Genomic DNA, 19152 nt, shown 5'->3' with positions numbered 1-19152 from the left:
TGTTATTTCTTGAATCCAATTGATGATTGCATCTCTCCAAGCTCTGTGTGATTCTCTATTCATCTCCAAGACACCCCAAAGTCTGATGTTCATACATCTATCTGATCTGAGAGTAGTATGTAGTTCATATCATGCCTTTGTGTATTAATTTGTAGTTGGTTCATTTCCTTAATTTCATTTCAGGAGAGAGACAAGGTGATTTGGTATGCCCATAGCAAGAACTTGCCACAATTTATTATGATCCACACAGTCAAAGGCTTTAGAAGAGTTAATGAAACAGAAATAGATGTTTTTCTGAAACCCCCTGCCTTTCTCCATTATCCAGGGGATATTGGCAATTTGGTCTCTCATTTCTCTGCCTTTTCTAAACCCAGCTTGTACATCTGGCATCTCTCGCTGGAGTCTTCCTTGCAGGATCTTGAGCATTACCTTATTGGCATGAGAAATAAGGGCCACTGTACAAAAGTTTGAACAGTCTTTAGCATTTCCCATTTTTGGTATGGGGATATAAGTTGATTTTTTCCAGTCTGATGGCCATTCTTGCATTTTCCATATTTGCTGGCATATGGTGTGCATTACCTTGACAACATCATCTTCCAAGATTTTAAACAGTTCAGCTGGGATCCCGTTGTCTCCTGCTGCCTTGTTTTTAGCAATGCTTCTTAAGGCCCATTCAACCTCACTCCTCAGGATGTCTGGTTCTAATTCATTCAACACACCGTCAAAACTATCCTTGATATTATTATCCTTCCTATATAGATCTTCTGTATAGTCTCGCCACCTTCTCTTGATCTCTTCAGCTTTTGTTAGGTCCCTGCCATCTTTGTTTCTTATCATGCCAATTTTTGCCTGAAATTTACCTCCAATATTTCTAATTTTTTGGAAGAGGTCTCTTGTCCTTCCTATTCTGTTGTGTTCTTCCACTTCCATGCATTGCTTGTTTAAAAATAGTTCCTTAACTCTTCTGGCTAACCTCTGGAATTGCGCATTTAACTGGGCATATCTCCCCTTATCACTGTTTCCTTTTGCTTTCCTCCTTTCTTGGGCTACTTCCAGTGTCTCAGCAGACAACCATTTTGCCTTCTTGGTTTTCTTTTTCTTTAGGACGTACTTTGTTGCCGCCTCCTGAACAATGTCGCAGACTTCTGTCCATAGTTCTTCTGGGACTCTATTTACTAAATCTAGTCTACACTTCCACTGCGTATTCGCTAGGAATGTTAGTGAGATCATATCTAACTGGTCTGTGTATTTTCCCTGATCTCTTTAGTTTTATTCTAAATTGATCAATAAGAAGTTCGTGATCTGAACTACAGTCAGCCCCAGGTCTTGTTTTCACCGACTGGATGGATGTCCGCCACCTTTGGCTGCAAAGGATGTAATCAATCTGATTTCAGTGTTGACCATCTGGTAAGTCCATGCATAGAGCCATCTTTTAGGTTGTTGGAAGAAATTCTATCAGCCTACATCCCACTTCATTTTGTTCTCCCAGACCATGCTTGCCTGTGATCCCAGTTGTCATTTGACTTCCCACCTTGGCATTCCAGTCTCCTGGAACAAAAATAATGCCTGTTTTTGGTGTATTATCCAGTAGGTCCTGCAGATCCTCACAGAACTGATCTACTTCCGCTTCTTCAGCAGCTGTGGTTGGGGCATATATTTGGATCACTGTAATGTTGAAAGGCTTTCCTTGCACTCGAATTGAGATCATTCTGTCATTTTTTGGGTTGTATCCAAGCACAGTTTTAGCAACTTTCTTATTAATTATGAAGGCTACTCCATTTCTTCGGTGTTCCTCTTGTCCGCAGTAGTAGATCTGGTGGCCATCTGATGTGAAGGGGCCCATTCTGGTCCATTTCAGTTTGCTGACCCCCAGAATTTCTATCTTTAGTCTTGACATCTCACCAATAACAACATCCAGTTTTCCCTGGCTCATAGATCTTACATTCCAAGTTCCTATGGTGTGTTGATCTTTAGAGCATTGGATTCGTCGTTCACCTCCAGCTCACCTCACACAATCATTAAAGCATATCAAAACCTTAAAAGGCCTGGCAATGAATGCATGAGTGGATGGAATGTCCTGTGCCTAAGCAAAGAAGACACTTAGAATGCCCGTTTATGTCGAGGAATTTACCCGAACATTGCTCACACCTCTTGAAGTGAGTCGTGGAGGTCACACTGGACTAGGCCATAAGCACCGTACTCATGGAGCAAACTGAGTCGAAAGCGGAAGCTGTCACAATGCAGAGTTCAAATAGAGAAAGTTCTCGTCAGAGAATAAAGCAGTACGAATTGTAGAAGAACAGGCAAAGTCCAAAGAACTAATGAACTTTTTCGGCAACTGGACCTTTTATAGTCTTAAGATGATGGGAGGTGTTACTGCCAAAACTTTTTTTGCTTAGTGATTTTAGAAAATTCCGAACAGTGCTCTGCCCTTGCACAGATTACCCAATTATTGATTCATAGAGATCATAAAAAAGAAATACAATTACACAATGAGATATGGCACCGAGTACCCTAATGCAATAAGCAAGTACCGTATATATATTCACCCAGAAGCTAGCTTGATTCCCAGTCTTGGAGAAAAAGCTGGATATAAGGGATATAAATAAAGAAGATTGTACAAAATAGGGCTTTCAGAAAGAGAATGCAACAAATAGAATCACTCAGATGGAGCTACTGGAAAATCCAGAGGTCTCAAGCACTTCACATCTGTAGCAATGCTGGATTCCCAAATGAAGCAAGATCAAGTAGCAAAGCTATATACACTGTTTGAGGCAGCATCAAACTCTTGTGAGCATCTGAAATGAGTAAGTTTGCACATCCACAATTTGGCTGCTCGATATAATAAACTCCTGAAAAGCAAAAGGGGGGGGGGGGATCTCTTCTCCTTGAAGATGGCTGTAGTTTGAGCCCATGTCATGTTTAGCCAGAAATATGTCTCACTGTTATTCACACAGATACAGAGCTTAAAGAGGACAGACTCCATCATGCTGAGTGCTATAGGTCCCTCCACCTGTTGTGACCAATAGCACTCAGCAGTCAATTGCTTTTAAAGATAACGTCCATGTTGCAAATATTTTATACTATATAACAACTGTGTTAATATAATAACTGAGTCTGTCATATGAAGATGTGGAGTCGCCCTAAACGAGATGGCTAAATTTTGAGGCCTACAGGAAACAGATTTTCTCACTTCACTGTGCAATGCTTTTGTGACCACTATTAACCTTATGGATCAACAAAACTTTAAGAACTCTCTATTTTAAAAAATCTTAAAACCTTGTGTCTTGCGAGATAAAACTGTAAGGTTATAATAAGTCATATTAGTTTGGTCTGGAAACTCTGGGCAAATGTTTGGCATCAGAACCACATGATGGGAAATCTTTTCCCTTTATTCTGAGACTGCTGAAAGGCCAAGAGAAAGAAGAGAAGCTGGCACAACTGGAATCTAGGAAAATGCTTAGAGCACTTTTGTGAAATGGATGGGTGTCTTACTCTTTATACAATCTGTCTAGATTACTCCACAAGCTATTTTCTGGGAGCCATACTTACTGTCACCAAGAATCAGCTCAACTTCCTCATCTGCGTCAGAATCTTCATCCTCCCCTTCATCTCCCTCTTCCAGCAGGTTCGCCAGTTCCTCATCATCAGAAGGTGAGAAGTCATTTTCTCCATCCTCTCCTGCATTTTCGTTGTTTTCCTCTTCCTCCATATCAGCTTCCAACAGCTGGTCAGTATCCAGCTCATCCAGGTCATCTGTATCATCTTCATCCTCATCATCATCTTCTTCCTGTTCCTCCTCCTCCTGGAGAAATATTACAAAAAAGAAAACCGTGAGACCTAGCAGGTGGTGGATGAACCAACAGGCAACATTACAGTGACAAGCATACTGCCAGGCATTCAAACTTTCCACCAAAACATGTCCAAAGCTTACAATGTCTCCTCCCAGGTTCTCATCAAATGCAACGGACAGATTGTTCTGGAGACAAGCTCTTTACTGCAGAGGTAAAACAACAGAAGGCCAACACTGTACATTTAAAACAGATCGGGAAGAATCCAAATGGCAGTGTACTCCTAAACTTAGTGAGACTAAGTCAATGGAACAAGTTAGTTACAATGTAAGTTTCATTGATTTTAACAGGAATCAGTTCAACTGTAATTTATAAAAGTATGAATGATTAGCTTTAAATAAAAATCCAAACCAACACATAATCTTAATTTTATCAACTAGTCCATGGATTTCTTTTACTACCATCCTGCTTGCCTTGAACTAGTCAGGTCAATATTTCAAAAGACTTATTTGAAAGGCAGAGAAATGCAACACAGAATGCGATGTTCAATAAAGACAATGAGGAGCTTCAACTGATTTAAGGGAACATTCATGTTGTCCCAATAAAGTAGAGACCACAGGTACAGGGATATTTGTGACAAAAGCTTGAGTTTTATGAAGTTGTATGACTTATTCCTGTTTTGATAAGAAAATTTAACATACTCTCAAAAGCACGACAAAATGTTCTAAAATCTCCCTTTTATTAATTCCAATGGACAGTTGCTACAGAGAAGAAACAAGTACATGGACGTAGAAGGAAACTTCACTCCTTGATAAGACAAGCTGCTAAGAACATGAAGGTTCCTATATGGACACTATTCAGTGCTATGTGTCATCAAGATAGTCACCGGGGGAGGGAGCTCAGAGTGACTAGAGTAATCTGTAAAGGAATCATTCCACTATACCTTCTCAAAGCCTGCATACAGACTCACAAATACATCTGACTTGATCTTAATTAAGTTCTTCAAACATAAGCCATACCCTAAGTACAATTCAGGAATGTAAAATGATTTGCTCCAAATCATGATATTCTGTTAGTCCTTTCAAGTTTATTTAAAGCATGTATCCAAATCACACATGCTTTCCATACAGTACATATTTAACAAATTATGGAAGCACACTTCCTGGTCTGGACAAGAACTTTCTAGGCACGCTCTGTGGAAGATTAATTGGATCAGGTTTTTCATAAACTTAACAGAGAAACAAGCTTGAATCAAGTGCCCCAGACTGAGTAATACCCAAGTTTTAAGCAACACAAGAATCAAGGATTGCATTTGCAAAGAAAAGCAAATTTAAATGAGAAATTTATGTCTCCTAATACAGCTGTATTCCTGCATTTTTGCTTTCACAAGGCACAAAATGAAAAAGTTCTGACACTAAACTGTTTAACAACACCTACAACATAGAGTTTTGACCAAGAGCGGATGAATAAAACTTAATACCACCTAACTGCACTTCAACAGTCAATACATTTACAGAAGGTTGTGGCCCAACTGCAATTGTTTGCTAAATTGCACAAAAACCTTTTTCAAACTAAGTATTCATTCTCCAGATTGTTCATTTTTCACTTAAAGACACATCACATTAGAGAGAACACCATGAAGACAAAGCATTTTAATTTACTGGAAAAAATGATTTTTTTTTAGTTCTCTGTTGCTTAATGGAGATTGACTAATATAGTACAAAAAGTTGTTTCAAGAATAAAGGTGATATAATAAGATGGACTTGCTATCAATGGATCTCAAGCCATTATTGAGGCCAATCCCAAGTAATGTGAGGACTTTCCTATAGATATCTAAATAGGCACATTTAGGGTAATGATGGTGAAATGCAACTAGTAGATCACATGCTGCCTCCTGTGCTGTTTTTTGTAGATGCTAAATTTTGAAAGTTGAAAACATCCCCAAATACTCTCCAGCTGAAAATAGGAGGGATTTTCCCCAACTTGGGGCCCCTCAAGCTTTTCATGGCCTGGGAGTTTTGTTTTTTTTTTCTAATGGGAAGTGGGCACTTCCAATAGTAGAAAAACTCTCTCTTAAACCTAAAATGGCATGGGAGAATAAAAAAGATACATTGCAAGTTTAGCTCCCACAACCCTGAGGGTGTTTTGGAACATTGGAGGGGGAAAGGGGCTTTCATTGCAGGAGGTCCTGCCTTCCAAGGTTTCTTTTGGGATTAATGCAGTCCTAACCCACAAGAACGGCTAATTCTTCATCTAGAGAGAATTCCAGAGAACTATAAACATGTGTAGAAGCTCTGGAGTTGATGGACTGTACTGACTGTACACAATGAGTCTAACACTAAGTAAAACAGTGCAAGCACTCGGGTGTTCTACCACAGCAGCAAATATGAATCCTGGAAGGCAAACAATGACAGGGGGGCCTATGAACTGTCTATGATCTCACTCTCAGAATATGAAGTCAGCATTTGAAGGTCATGATGCTAGAGAAGCAGCAAATCCTGAAGATCAAGCAATTATGTTTTATTTACTTGCTCATTTAGTTTACTTTAGTTAATTTGTTCAGAGGGACACTGCACTTTTATATATCCTTGGGCATTCTATTGTTGACATCAAGGGCACTATGCTCTGGAGAGAATGAAAGACTGCCGAACTGGATTTCACTGGCATATATGGAACCGTTTATCCCGACCTGAATAATAACCTAAATTGGCTGGATCTGTATAAACGTAGTTTTGTTCTGTCACATATAATGGGACACAATCTGAGCCCTATTCTACCAGTGCTGGGTGTGCCTGGGCTCTTTGATATCAAGTCTCATTTATCTCTTTCAAATGACTCATGCACAGCATTCTCTGCTTTCAGGATACATCCGTTCATTTTTACTGTCATTTCCCATATCATGCAAAACCACTGGATATGACCTGCAGCTAAGTCCCCTGCAGACCGCACTAACTACACCTGTATGACTCTGCATTTGCAAATACTTAGGTGTCACATTTGCACTTTACATTTTTCATTATATACTTGAAATCGCTTAGAAGTACAATTTAAAATGTCACATGAAATTCAACGATCTCGGCATGGAGAAATTCTACCTTTCTCTGAACATAAGCATGTGGATATGTGTACATAACATACCCATATCCCCCATTCTTCTACTAACCATTATGTGTACCTGAAAAATACATGAAGAACCCTGTAACCCATATCTGCAATGTCATTTACCCACATGTGGCTCTCTAGGAAATTGCTGGATCCTCTAGGTCAGGGGTGTCAAACTCATTTTCACCAAGGGCCACATCAGCTTTATGGTTGCCTTCAAAGGGCTATTGAATCCATGAACAGAGAATCCGTGGATACAGAGGGTAAACTATTTTTTTTACATAGTGGTTGCTGCACTTTAGTTTTTACCCATTTTTGGTCCCCAGATGTTATTGAATAACAACCCCAATCACACTTGATTATCCACCATGCAGACTGAGGTAACTGTAACCCACTTGTGACACTGAAGTTGGGGAAAGGTTATAGGACATTTTAACAGAAGACATCAGATCTACAACCCTTGTATTCAAACCTTACTCTCCTGACTATACAGAACAAACTGCAGCCTTCCGGATGTTACTTTATCACCACTCCCATCAGCTCTAGTCATGACGCCTAATGATGAGGAATATAGGAGTTGTAGTCCAGCATCTGGAGGGCCATATAAAATGACATGGTGGGCCAGATTGGCCCCACGGACCATGAATTTGACACATGTTGCTTTATGTGATACAACAAAACTTCTGGGGGAAGGATAGCACTGTATCAGACTAACAAGGCTATTTTCATTTCCCGTGCCCAATACTTCCATACTGTACTGAGAACAGGGATCTGCAGGAAAGTTTAGAAGCTTGTATGCTCAATAATATTTTCATTCCATTATAAATGGTATTACTTCAGAAAAGCTGATATAAGAATAATTTAGCCTACAGACTTTATTCAATAATATTTTTGGATAAACTACCCTCAAAAATATATATACGGACACACTTTTGTACAAGTGTTTACATATTCACTTATACAGTAAATGGTTTTTATTTTCTATGAATAATGAATAATTTGACAGATTTTATGAAGCCACATTCTTCATTTTAATTTTAATTGCTGCTCACATATCCTTAACTCATCTTCACTGAATGGAGTAAATGCTTTTCTAACATGGGAAAACTACTATTCTTTTCATTTCCCTTCTGGTGTATTTCTACTCCAAATCTTACCCCCAAATTCTCCCTTGCCCCACACAAAATCTGAATTCATTAACATCTTTCATTCTCATAGAAAGGATTCAGGGAATAATCCTCTGCAACAGATAGAGCTTGCTTTACCTTCTGGGTTCCACCTCTCCAAGTAAATGTAAACTCTCCACAGGTTATCCAAGGCATGAAGCAGAACTGACTAGATGTATTAGCACACAGAAGGCAAAATCCTTACCATTGGCTTCTATGCAGACCAGGAGACATGGATAGACGGAACACAGCAAACAATTTGTCATAGATGTCAAATTGAAGAGACAAAACAAAGTTATTGCCATTCTATAACTTTAACTAGCTAAGACACTAATGACTTACTTACAGCAACTACAAATATTTTAATTCCACCCCTCCACTGTTTTAATATACTCCATGTTCAATATGTAGCACTACACATTCTCTTTAATCTGTGCAAGAGGTTTTATTACATGTCTTGCACACAGGAGATACCATCCCTAGCAAGGAGTGCCTTCAACATCCATCTACTCCAGACACTGGAAGACCACTGCAAATCAAAGTGGACAATACAGAGCTAGCTAGAGGGACACGATGTAAGGCAATTTCATATCTTTATCTTCCTGGACAAACAGTTTTTATTTTGAGACCAAACGTTTATGACAAAAATGTAACTGGTGCTGATATAGTATAGTAACAACCCAACTTAGGCAAGCTATTCCGTTTATTAGAACATTGATCAGGTAATCTATGTGAAATATACTGGTTAAGATCTTAAACCAAATGTTTCCTGCAGGGAAATTTGATCAATTTAAAAAGAAATAGAAGTTGAACTGGATGCAACCAGGACTGTGGTGCAGCTGGCTGGGAGTCAGCTGCATTAAGATCACTACTGACTGAAAGGTCATGAGTTCAAAGCCAGCCTGGGTCAGAGTGAGCTTCCGACCAATTTGTGTAGCTTGTTGTCGACCTTTGCAACCCGAAAGACAGTTGCATCTGTCAAGTAGGAAATGTAGGTACCACTTACGTGGGGAACTAATTTACAAGGCCATAAAAATCTCCAGCAAGCATGCGAGGAATGAAGAAGTACTTCATCAGTATTGCAGATGGATGGTGAAGCGACAGCTCCCCTGGTGGCCAGAATACCCTCATGAAAAAGTTGTAATGTTAAATAGCCTCTGACTATCTGTCTATATATGTTGTGTGTCTATGGCATTGAATGTTTGCCATGTATATGTACATTGTAATCTGTCCTGCGGGGTGAGAAGGGTGGATTATAAATACTGTAAATAAATAAATTAATGTGTTACCATAATTGTGTATACAGAGTATACAAAAAGACCTGGTGCTGGTATATTAGCACTTTCCAAAAAGTAATATCTTACAGTTCCAAGATCACAACCTCAGCCATCCATATTAATATTTTCAAATATTTGTACTTACAAGTAATTTCAGTCTCTACACAGTTTATTATGCACTACCTTTCCATGCTAGGAGTCCTAAAAAGTCTTACAGAAAAGGATAAGAGCTGAAAAATATTCCTTATAAGATATTATGCTGCTATCAATGGGATGCAAGTTTGCGCTAATGAAGTTCTGAAATGTGACTAAGGTCAACCTATAAAGAAAGAACATGAAAACCAGAGTGGGTTAAGCCACATCACCCATGTATAGCCCCTTCTGCCACTAAGGCTGGTGGTCATAAGCATTGCAATCAACACTGTGACCCAACTCATTTAGAGCATGATGGCAACAACAGCATCATGTATTTCCCATTGATCTTGGGCACTAACATAGTTGCTCTTACCAGTGGGAGATGGAGTAGACTATACAGATTTATGGCATGGACCAGGAATTCAGCACCTCATCTTCCAGATTCTGCTTCTTGAAACACTTACACAGTCAAGTTCCTGGCACTTGACAGTTGTCCTTACTACCTGGCCCCTTAATTCCAACCACTGTAGAAAATGGATAAACAGGGAAGGAAATGGCCTGTGGCTTACAACTAAGTAAGGCTATTACAGAAGGGCTATTTTGTTTATTTGTTTGTTTTTCCAATCAAGTGAACAACCAATTAATCAGCTGGGATTTACTGATGGGGTAAAACTAAGGATGCTTCCAGAAGGATGCTTCCTTTCAGTTGACAGAAATAATGGCCCTGGGAGAATTTCTTATCCCTGATAATGCAAAGAGCAAACCAAGAATCACACATGGTGGCAAAGTTAAAGACTATTGTATGTGTGTTGATAAGGATGCACAGCCACTTCTCCTTCATCATGTCTTTCTTCATTTCCATTTTAGGTCTACAGTGCAAAACTAACTAGAGAAGGACTCTGAGGACCTCACAAAGCACGGAATTCCAAAAATGCAGACAACTGAAATTCCAATAATTTATGTAAGAGCAGAGACCAACAAATCTTACAGGGCAGTGAAGAGAAACTCACACATGAACCCTCCCTCCCACATCATTAGTGTACCTGAGAGTCTTGAAGCACATTCATCCCTGCAACAGGCAAAGATGGGGAATAAGCACAGCTAGTGATAAACTACTGGCACCAATCCTGCTCTCAGGAGAATCAAAGCTGGCCTAGATCTTCTACCTCTATATTTTGTGCAAGCAGAGTTTCCAAGAACAATGTTAATACTGAGAAACTGGGAGAAGCTATGGAACAAAAGCCATTTGTCCATCCCTTAAACAAACAGGGAATCCTGCAGAAATGGTCCTGAGGAAGATACCCATTATAGATGGAAAAAAGCCAACATGAGGGTTACCAGTAAGATCAAGTCACAAAAATCAGCACATACAAAGTGCATTATGTGTTGCTGAGAAATTCCCATCAAAAGCTACAATTTTTGTTAAAAAAAAAAGAAAAAAGAAAAAAAAGTGCCACACAGCTCAATTGAAAATATTTGATGCAGCATAGTCTAAAAGACACCTCTGGAAACCATCAAAGAGTAAAGCTGTTCTATTTGAATTAAGAAAAGGGAAAGGCATTCAGACTTTCCTTAACATATTAAAGTTTCTTTCCCCAAGAAAACGGTGATAGCTTTTATTTCCTTTTATTTCAAGATTTCAGAATTCAACTACCTATCTTTCAGACTCTAGACACAAAAATACAGAAGAATAACACAGCATTAAGAACTGGATGATACAGTTCAAAAGTAGCCAAATGCAGACATGCAAAAACACCCTCCAAAAACAGCCCGTAGGTAATCATACACTTTCTTCAACCCAAAACAACAATTGCAACTATTTTTAATCACACCCATACTTTACTATCAGAAAGTTTTGTCAGTGACAAAATGAGTTAACGAGTGATACACTAGGGAACAGAAGACTCTATGATGGTCTTTATTCTTTTCCTTGGTAAGCAATGACCAACTTCAAAGCCTTGTCTAGCGATTTCATAATTGTTAGAAACAGACCTTGCATGGATATCACAGGAACCCACAAACTTTGGTTAAAAACATCTTAAATTGTCTCTTCTCTCATTGAAATTCTGCATACAATTCACAGTAATTAACTATACATCATTTATATTAAACAGTTATAGTTTAATTACATACACGCAGAAATAAATGATTAAATGCCAAAGCATACTATTATTGGTAATTAGTAATGAATACCTGGCTTTTTAAAAAAACTATAGCACTTCAACAAATACAAACACTGATCAGAACTCAAATTAAATTTAGGCCCCTTCTACACTGCCATATAATCCAGATTATTAAATCAGATAATCTGCATTATCTTCTTTGAACTGGATTATCTGAGTCTACGCTGCCATATAATCCAGTTCAAAGCTGATAATCTGGCTTTTATGTGGCAGTGTGGAAGGAACCTTACTTTTAGTCTTTTACAACAAACAGAAAACATATACACTGTAATATAATAAAGACTGAAAGATTTCAAACTTCTAAAAGAAATTGGCTAAAATGTTAGCCAGCAATAGCAAAAAAAAAACCAAAAAACCAACAACACCATGTTTCTCACCTGATCTTCCTCTTCATCTTCTTCATCTTCTGCCAATCGCTGCCTGCCCACTTCATATAGCCTGCAAACAGTGTCCATGTTCATGGCATCCATACTTCCTTGGTTCTAAAAACAGGAACCACCAACAAACAGATTGAGCTAAAACACAGGCTCTCCATCACTTTACCTGCAGCAACCCCTTCTTATTAATCCATGTACAAGAATCACATTTACCTCAATAACTGCCAAGTAACAGTCTTTCGTGTCTGTACAGAGGTCAAAAATATTCCTTTTTACATCAATGGTGGCTGGAAAAGAAATCAACAGCATCAGTAACTGTCGTCACATTTTAATCCAAGAGTAAACAGAATTCAGTACTGTTTATGTGTGAATGCTCAATGCATTACAGCACATCGCTTTATTTGAGGTAAAGAGCCTCCTCTTTTACTTATTGTGGAGATTCATTCAGGGCTTGTCTCAACAATGTACCAAAGGGGAGCAAGCATATTGTCTCTGTTGAACATCATGCAGAGGCACTGCCTTCTTTAGGTTTTTGGGTTCATTTGGTGCAGTTCTTTATTTTTCCTGTTGCCCACAAGAAAAACCATTTTTATGGTCATGACCAAACGTGAGTTCTGAAAATTACATGCAATGAGACATGGGTATTTCCTCCAAAAAAGTTTGAAAGCAACTTTTTTCAGTAGAAAATCACCAGCATAGATTCTCCCCAGTGTAACTACTCATGAATGCAGCCACAAACTTTACCAATTGGTTTGTAATCTGTTGCGTTGAATGTCCTGAAAGATGATCCAAAGGGGCTTCGCATCCTCTCTTCCAGCAGGTCGTCTTCATCATCAGCTTGTAACATAGCTGATGGGAGGAGAGATTAATAAGTAAATAGTTTTTAGAAGAAACAAGGCCAGTTAAACAGGAAAATGCTTACATATTCAAAGGAGGCTGATTTCTTTTATGTCAGACTGGTATCCCATGTTCATAAAATGAAATATGTTGTGTCATATTGTCTACAATATATTCCAATATATTGGAATACAATAACATTCCAATATATTTTAGCTTGAAACACTTGAGTCATCCTCTGAATAATTATGGATCAATTGAGGAGACTGCAAGGACAGGTTTTGTAGACAAAGAAAGCCGAATAGCATAGCAATGAAGGACTGGCAAAAAGAGGCCCAGAAAGAGGTGGTGGTGTTGTTTTTTTTAAGGGATGAATGAGGAGGTCATGAAGATACAACACTAGTTTGGAAGTGAGAACAGAACAGCAAGGAGATAGGAGGAGACAGCTGTTTACCGGGTAAGACTGCAGTCAAATATGATGAGATGTACATATATCCCCCCATAAACTATCTGCTATCACTTCTGTGAGATGTCAGGGAGTAGTTAATTGTTAAAATCTTTATCTGGATTCAATTCACTTTACAACTATTTTGAAACTCCGTGCCGAGACTTATTCCATTTTTCAAATTTTTTTCATCTTTCAACCCCGTGCTATTACCGCATTTCCTGCTAAAATCATAGCTTTAAATAATTATTGTTTCTTTGCATTAATCTTGTTGTTCCCAAATATTCCCATTAACATAAAATCCATGTTTACTTGAATTGGTATTTTAAACAATGTTTCCCTTTTCTTTGCTATTTTCCCCTCAAAAGGTTATTGGGAAATTTCCGCCACACATGGGTATACCACTTTATTTAATCCACAATGCCAGCATATTGAGCTTATTCCTGTTACCATATTTGATAATTGAGCTGGGGTTCAATACCATTTTCCAGATGAATTTTCTTTCTAGATCTTTATATTTCTCCATTTTAATTTTCCTAATTCCATTAGTTCCTCTATTGTTTGTCATGTAAGTGAACATTTAGTTTGGATTGCTCTTACGATATATTGATTATCTTTGATCATCAATTTGTATATTAATCCTGTCAACTCCCTCTTTGACATCTGTTCTTTTCTAAGTATTTTCTCCATCTTTGTTTCTTTACCTATGCATTCATCATATTTCCCCTGTTTAAGTTTATTATATAAGCCTAGTACTTTTATCCAATTTTTATTTCCCATCTTTTCTATTATCCTGCTTATGGGGATTTTCTTTGCTACATAATTGCTATTGTTATGTCTGTTGCAACCTGGAGGATGGGGGGTGGGGGAGCTATCGCTCTCAGCAGTCTTTGCCAGCATAAGCAGTGATGAAAAGATATGGTAAGGAAATATGTTAAAAGGCATTTTATTAATAAATCTCTTACCTCCGTACATAACTGTTCCAGTGTGATTGAAGACAACACGACACTGATCTAAGGCTGGTACTGTGTGTAGCAAATGGAAAGTTCGCAAATCCCACTGGGAAGTGCATTAAGGAACACAACACACACATATCAGCAGGACCAAAGAGGAATGATCATGGCTGAAAGCCTTTTAGCTTCCATTCAGATCTCATTGTCAAATCTTTGTCCTCATCCTTATGTTGCCCTATGACATAATCTCACCATTCAAGAGTCTATGAAAGGAAACTTTCATTTCAGGTGAATGTTAATATACTATAATGGCAACCATGTCTAATGAACTGTTTGTCTGCTTCTGCTTTTATTTGCATGAAATATTTTCTAACAGTTTTGGTCTTCTCAAAAGTTTTGTTCCTTTCATACAGAAATTGTAACCTTCACAGGGACTTATATCACAGCACTGCAGATTTTTCACTTAGTATGGGCATCCTAGAATTTACTTGCTATAACTTTATTTGTCATGGGCCACAATCTGTCAGAACAAATATACTAGTAGTGGGTGATCCCAAAGCAAAAATAAGTGTCTTGCTGTAAAAACAATAATAAGTTCTTGTATGTAATATGTTCTACTTCCAGCAATGAAAAATGAGCATCCCAATTCCATGTTTGAAATCAGGGATCCCCAAACTAAGGCCCGCTGGCTAAATGCAGCCCTCCAAGGTAATTTACCTGACCCTCACCCTAAATTTAGACTTAGGTAGGCCTAAGTCTGAAATGACTTGAAGGCATACAGAAACAACAATCTTAATTAACTTGACTCTCTCATTACTTAAAAGCAGGCCCACACTTCCCATTCAAATACTGGTAAAGCTTAGGTTGGTTGAAATTGTTCTTCAATTTAAATATTGCTTTGTTCTTCCATGCTTTCTGCACTACAAATAAGATATGTGCAGTGTGCATGGGAATTCATTCTTTTTTTAAAAAAAAAACTACAGTCCAACACCCCACCCCACCCCAACAACATACACACACAGGTCCAGTCTGGTGGACTGTAAACCAGTCCTCTGCTCAAAGCATTTGAGCACTCCTGTTTGATATTATCAAATAGGAACTAAAGTTAAAAGTCCAATCATCATTCCACAGATACATAAACCCTTTTTCCTAGTTCCAACAGACCTCACTACCTCTGAGGATGCTTGCCATAGATGCAGGCGAAACGTCAGGAGAAATGCCTCTAGAACATGACCATATAGCCCGAAAAAACCTAGAACAACCCATATTACCCTTTCATTCATCTAGAAAAGGTCCCTAGTTGCTTGAGCAAGAGCCTACTTGTTGTTCAACTGGAGGCTCTTTTCTTCCCTTCATTTACAAAACCCTGCACTCTTGGAAATTAGCTTTAGAGTATCCACCAAATTAATGGAGCAGAGGCTTGGAAATAGGAAGAAGATACAAAAGTGAGTGAGATTTCCCTGCTTTGACAGCAGAAAGACTGCACTGGACTTCACCCATAGAATACTGTATATTGCACCTCCAGAAGGATATTTCTAAGTTCTAAAGTTCTTATGTCACCCTACTTTTTTCTTTTCATTTTCTCTTTTTGCACAGCCGGCTGCCTGCAAAGGGAGTGAGGTCTGAATTGAGCACCTACAGAGAGCTTTCCCACATGACGTCCACAATCTCTTAAAATTGTTCTCATTCTTCCACCAACCTTTCATCCTCTTAGGTCTTCCACAACATCAAATTTGGCCTACATATTGACCATCTCTGTTCTAAGATGCAAACTGAACTCATTTTTTAGTAGGAGTACTGAAATGGCACTGCAAAATGTGCAGCCAAAAGAACCTATTGATCTAGTGCTCACATTGCCAAAATTTGATTTATCTGCTCCATCAATAACTATTCTGCCACAAGCTGCAGTTGTTGGCTTTTCACACCAAGCTCTTTAAGACTTCCATGCCAGGCAGTTAAAGCAGAAAGGATACAATCTCTGTGTTGACTATGACTTCCAGCCCGTTCGGATGAAAAACACCACTAATTGTCATATTGAATTTGTCGAACTTATGTATAGCCTGTGCAGAGCGGACATCCCAGAGGACACCATCATTTAAGACAAGGTCATCTGTGGGGTTAAAGGTGGCAGAATTCTTCTTGTAGTTGTTTGCCAAATCTGGATTAAATAGAGTCAACAGCTTGTTGCCAGTCTGAATATCATAGATCTTTCCGATTGAAAAAGAGGAGGAAAATTAATTAGTCAGGATCTATAGAATGCTTGCATCAATTGTACATATAAACATTTCCAGTTCAGCCTCTGTGGGCAGCCATCTCCACCTGCCCACTGACCTTCTAAAGAAGCCGCAAGTTCATATATAGCCTTCCTGACAGTACTCCAAAGACAGTCACTTAGCACTTTTCTAATCAGGTTAAGGAACATGTATAATACATTTATTAGCTTAAGAAGGAGTAGGAAAATTGATTACTTTGCAATTGTGTTTTAATTTTAAGGGTTTTAACCAGAACTGTCTTGTTTGGAATCCTTCACTCTCAGTAACCAAGTAAAGCAAAGGGCAATATATTCCCAGGCGCCACAACAGCTCCATTACTTTCCTGACTCAAATAAAATCACTTTCACTATAGGTCAGCCATTCGCAATATCTCCACTCACCCCAAAAATTAACCAAACTTCTTCAAAGGTTGAAGCATGCATGTATACACACACACAAACTGTTACATGACAAGGTAAACTATATTTTATAAGCAATCTATGGCTGACAAGCCTGTTGTACAGAGACCATAACATTTCTCAGCAACACTACCCTCCAGTCTAATATGCTGACATGTAGCCCTCAGGTTTTGTTGAACCTCAGAGCTGCAACTCGCAATCCAGCAACTTCTGGGGGGCAGCAAGATACCCACCCTTGCTTTAGTCCATAAAATCCCATTCTATAAAAATATGAAGGCTATTTTAAGTTGCTGACAGACTATAATACATATTCTTTTGAGCTCTGTGCAGCATCTGGCCTGCTATAGTCTGCTTCTGTGCAGGGACTTTTGTTGTAACTCCCACAAGTGAAATCCAAAAGCATTTCATAGACTCATTTTCTTTAAAATTATTTCCATATAGATAAGTAACTGGGAACCAGATCAATGATTACTACCCTAAGCAGTTTTTTTTTGTGTGTGTGTGTGTGTGTGTGTGTTTTTTTTTTTTTTTTTGTCGTGTCAGGAGCGACTTGAGAAACTGCAGTTGACTTTGGTTCTTTTAACCTTTTTTCAGATACTTTTCATTTATAGGATTCCTGTAATTCTCATTTCCTTTCACTGAAACTAAAAATAAATACTCTGAGCCTGCTATCACACAAATGATTAGTGGAGATCAGATTTCCCTCAAAGAAGGAAAAGCAAAGCAACACAGAATGATACTTTGTTTAAATGCAAACATACAGGGAAATCAACAAAGAGGCAAGGAAAATTAAGAATTTGAATAGATCTGGTGCTCTGTGACAATATTTGTTTCCATCAAGAGAGAAAGACCCTGACATTAACTCTGCATAACATTTACACCTTCTGTGCGGACTCTACCAAATCTTCAGAATGGAGACGCTTTCATGTTTTCATGTTGGTGACTATGATCATTTCTATTAAAAATTATGGGTTGGATCCAGTAATTGGATCCCTCTGGATTCCTCTTGTTAAAGAAGTAACTAAGATGCAGTAGAGGCTCCTACTGGGAGAAGGGAGATTTTTTTTTTAAACTATATATATATTCCGCCCAGCCCTTCAAAGCTGTTTTTCAGCAGGAAGAGAAGTTTGCCAGGAGAAATGACAAAGACTGGCTCTTCCCACCTATTTCAGAAGGAATGCCCCATAAGCAGAATTCCTCTCGTGGAAACTCTGGCCCCAAGCAATTGTTTCATCTTCATTTATCCTGAAATTAAGTGCCAGAATAAAGGAAATTCCAGGGATTTTCCCTCTCAACTGTCACAAGTATTTCATTGCTACATTTAGTAATCAGCGTCACGCTGTGAAAAGAAGCATCTTATACCATTTCACATGAATCAGCCAATGTATATCTAATCCAGCCTCACAAAGCTTGTTCCTTCACTTAATCATTCTGAATGCTGACCACATTGTCATCACATCTGAATTCATTTCAAGTTCATCTTTAAGTACTACAAGAACCTAGTCAACGTGTACTCCTCAGGACATTTTCCCTTTTATTTTATTTTAATCATATCCAGATTTTTTCCTGGCACTGAAACTAAGGAAGCTTACATTCAATTAAAACAAAGTACCACTTAAAAACTATTAGTACACATTTTTTAAAGAAACATACTAAACAATTCTATTAAAATACAAAGCAGTTTAAGCACAATAAACCAGACAAGACCAAAGACTCGTTAATAGCCCCTTCTGCCACATGAATTATGACCCAAATTAAAAAAGCATTTGTCTCCTGGCAGAGAGGAGAGACGAGGCAAACCAAACCTTCAATGGAAGGGAATTCCACAACCTGAAAGCAGTCACTTTATGTTACATGATGTCTGGAACGAACCCATAAACTTCACTTCGCTAGCATTTGAACACAACAGACTCTTACCAGCGATCTCACTCAACATCAGCCTTCCTCAAACTGGCCCAATTGGGCTATGTTGGACTAAGAGTGTACCTGCACTGTAGGATTAATGCAGCTTGACACCACTGTAACTGCCGTGGCTTTATGCTATGGAATCACAGGAGTTGTAGTCTTATAGTGGTCTTCAGCCTTTTCTGCCAAATTGTGCTGCTGCCTCACCAATCAGTAACTCTCAAGATCTCACAACACCGCACACGGCAATTAAAGTGATGTCAACTGCATTAATTCTGCAATGCAGATGCACCCTAAGTTTCCCTTCATT

The 19152-nt window shown here is 38.5% G+C and overlaps 1 protein-coding gene across 1 annotated transcript in view; it reads right to left on the bottom strand.

Annotated features, from left to right (window-relative positions):
• Positions 1–19152, bottom strand: part of DCAF1 (DDB1 and CUL4 associated factor 1) — a 60341-nt gene that overhangs the window by 5371 nt on the left and 35818 nt on the right. The window contains exons 18-23 of the mRNA XM_060765808.2: positions 16240–16473; positions 14279–14372; positions 12776–12880; positions 12245–12318; positions 12032–12136; positions 3553–3805 (exon numbers count right to left, since the gene is read on the bottom strand). Of these exons, the coding sequence (XP_060621791.2) occupies positions 3553–3805; positions 12032–12136; positions 12245–12318; positions 12776–12880; positions 14279–14372; positions 16240–16473 (865 nt within the window). The remainder of the gene's footprint in view (positions 1–3552; positions 3806–12031; positions 12137–12244; positions 12319–12775; positions 12881–14278; positions 14373–16239; positions 16474–19152) is intronic.

The sequence above is a fragment of the Anolis sagrei genome, chromosome 2 (assembly GCF_037176765.1).
Source record: "Anolis sagrei isolate rAnoSag1 chromosome 2, rAnoSag1.mat, whole genome shotgun sequence".
Lineage (NCBI taxonomy): Eukaryota > Metazoa > Chordata > Lepidosauria > Squamata > Dactyloidae > Anolis > Anolis sagrei.
This window is presented reverse-complemented; position numbering and strand designations above follow the sequence as displayed.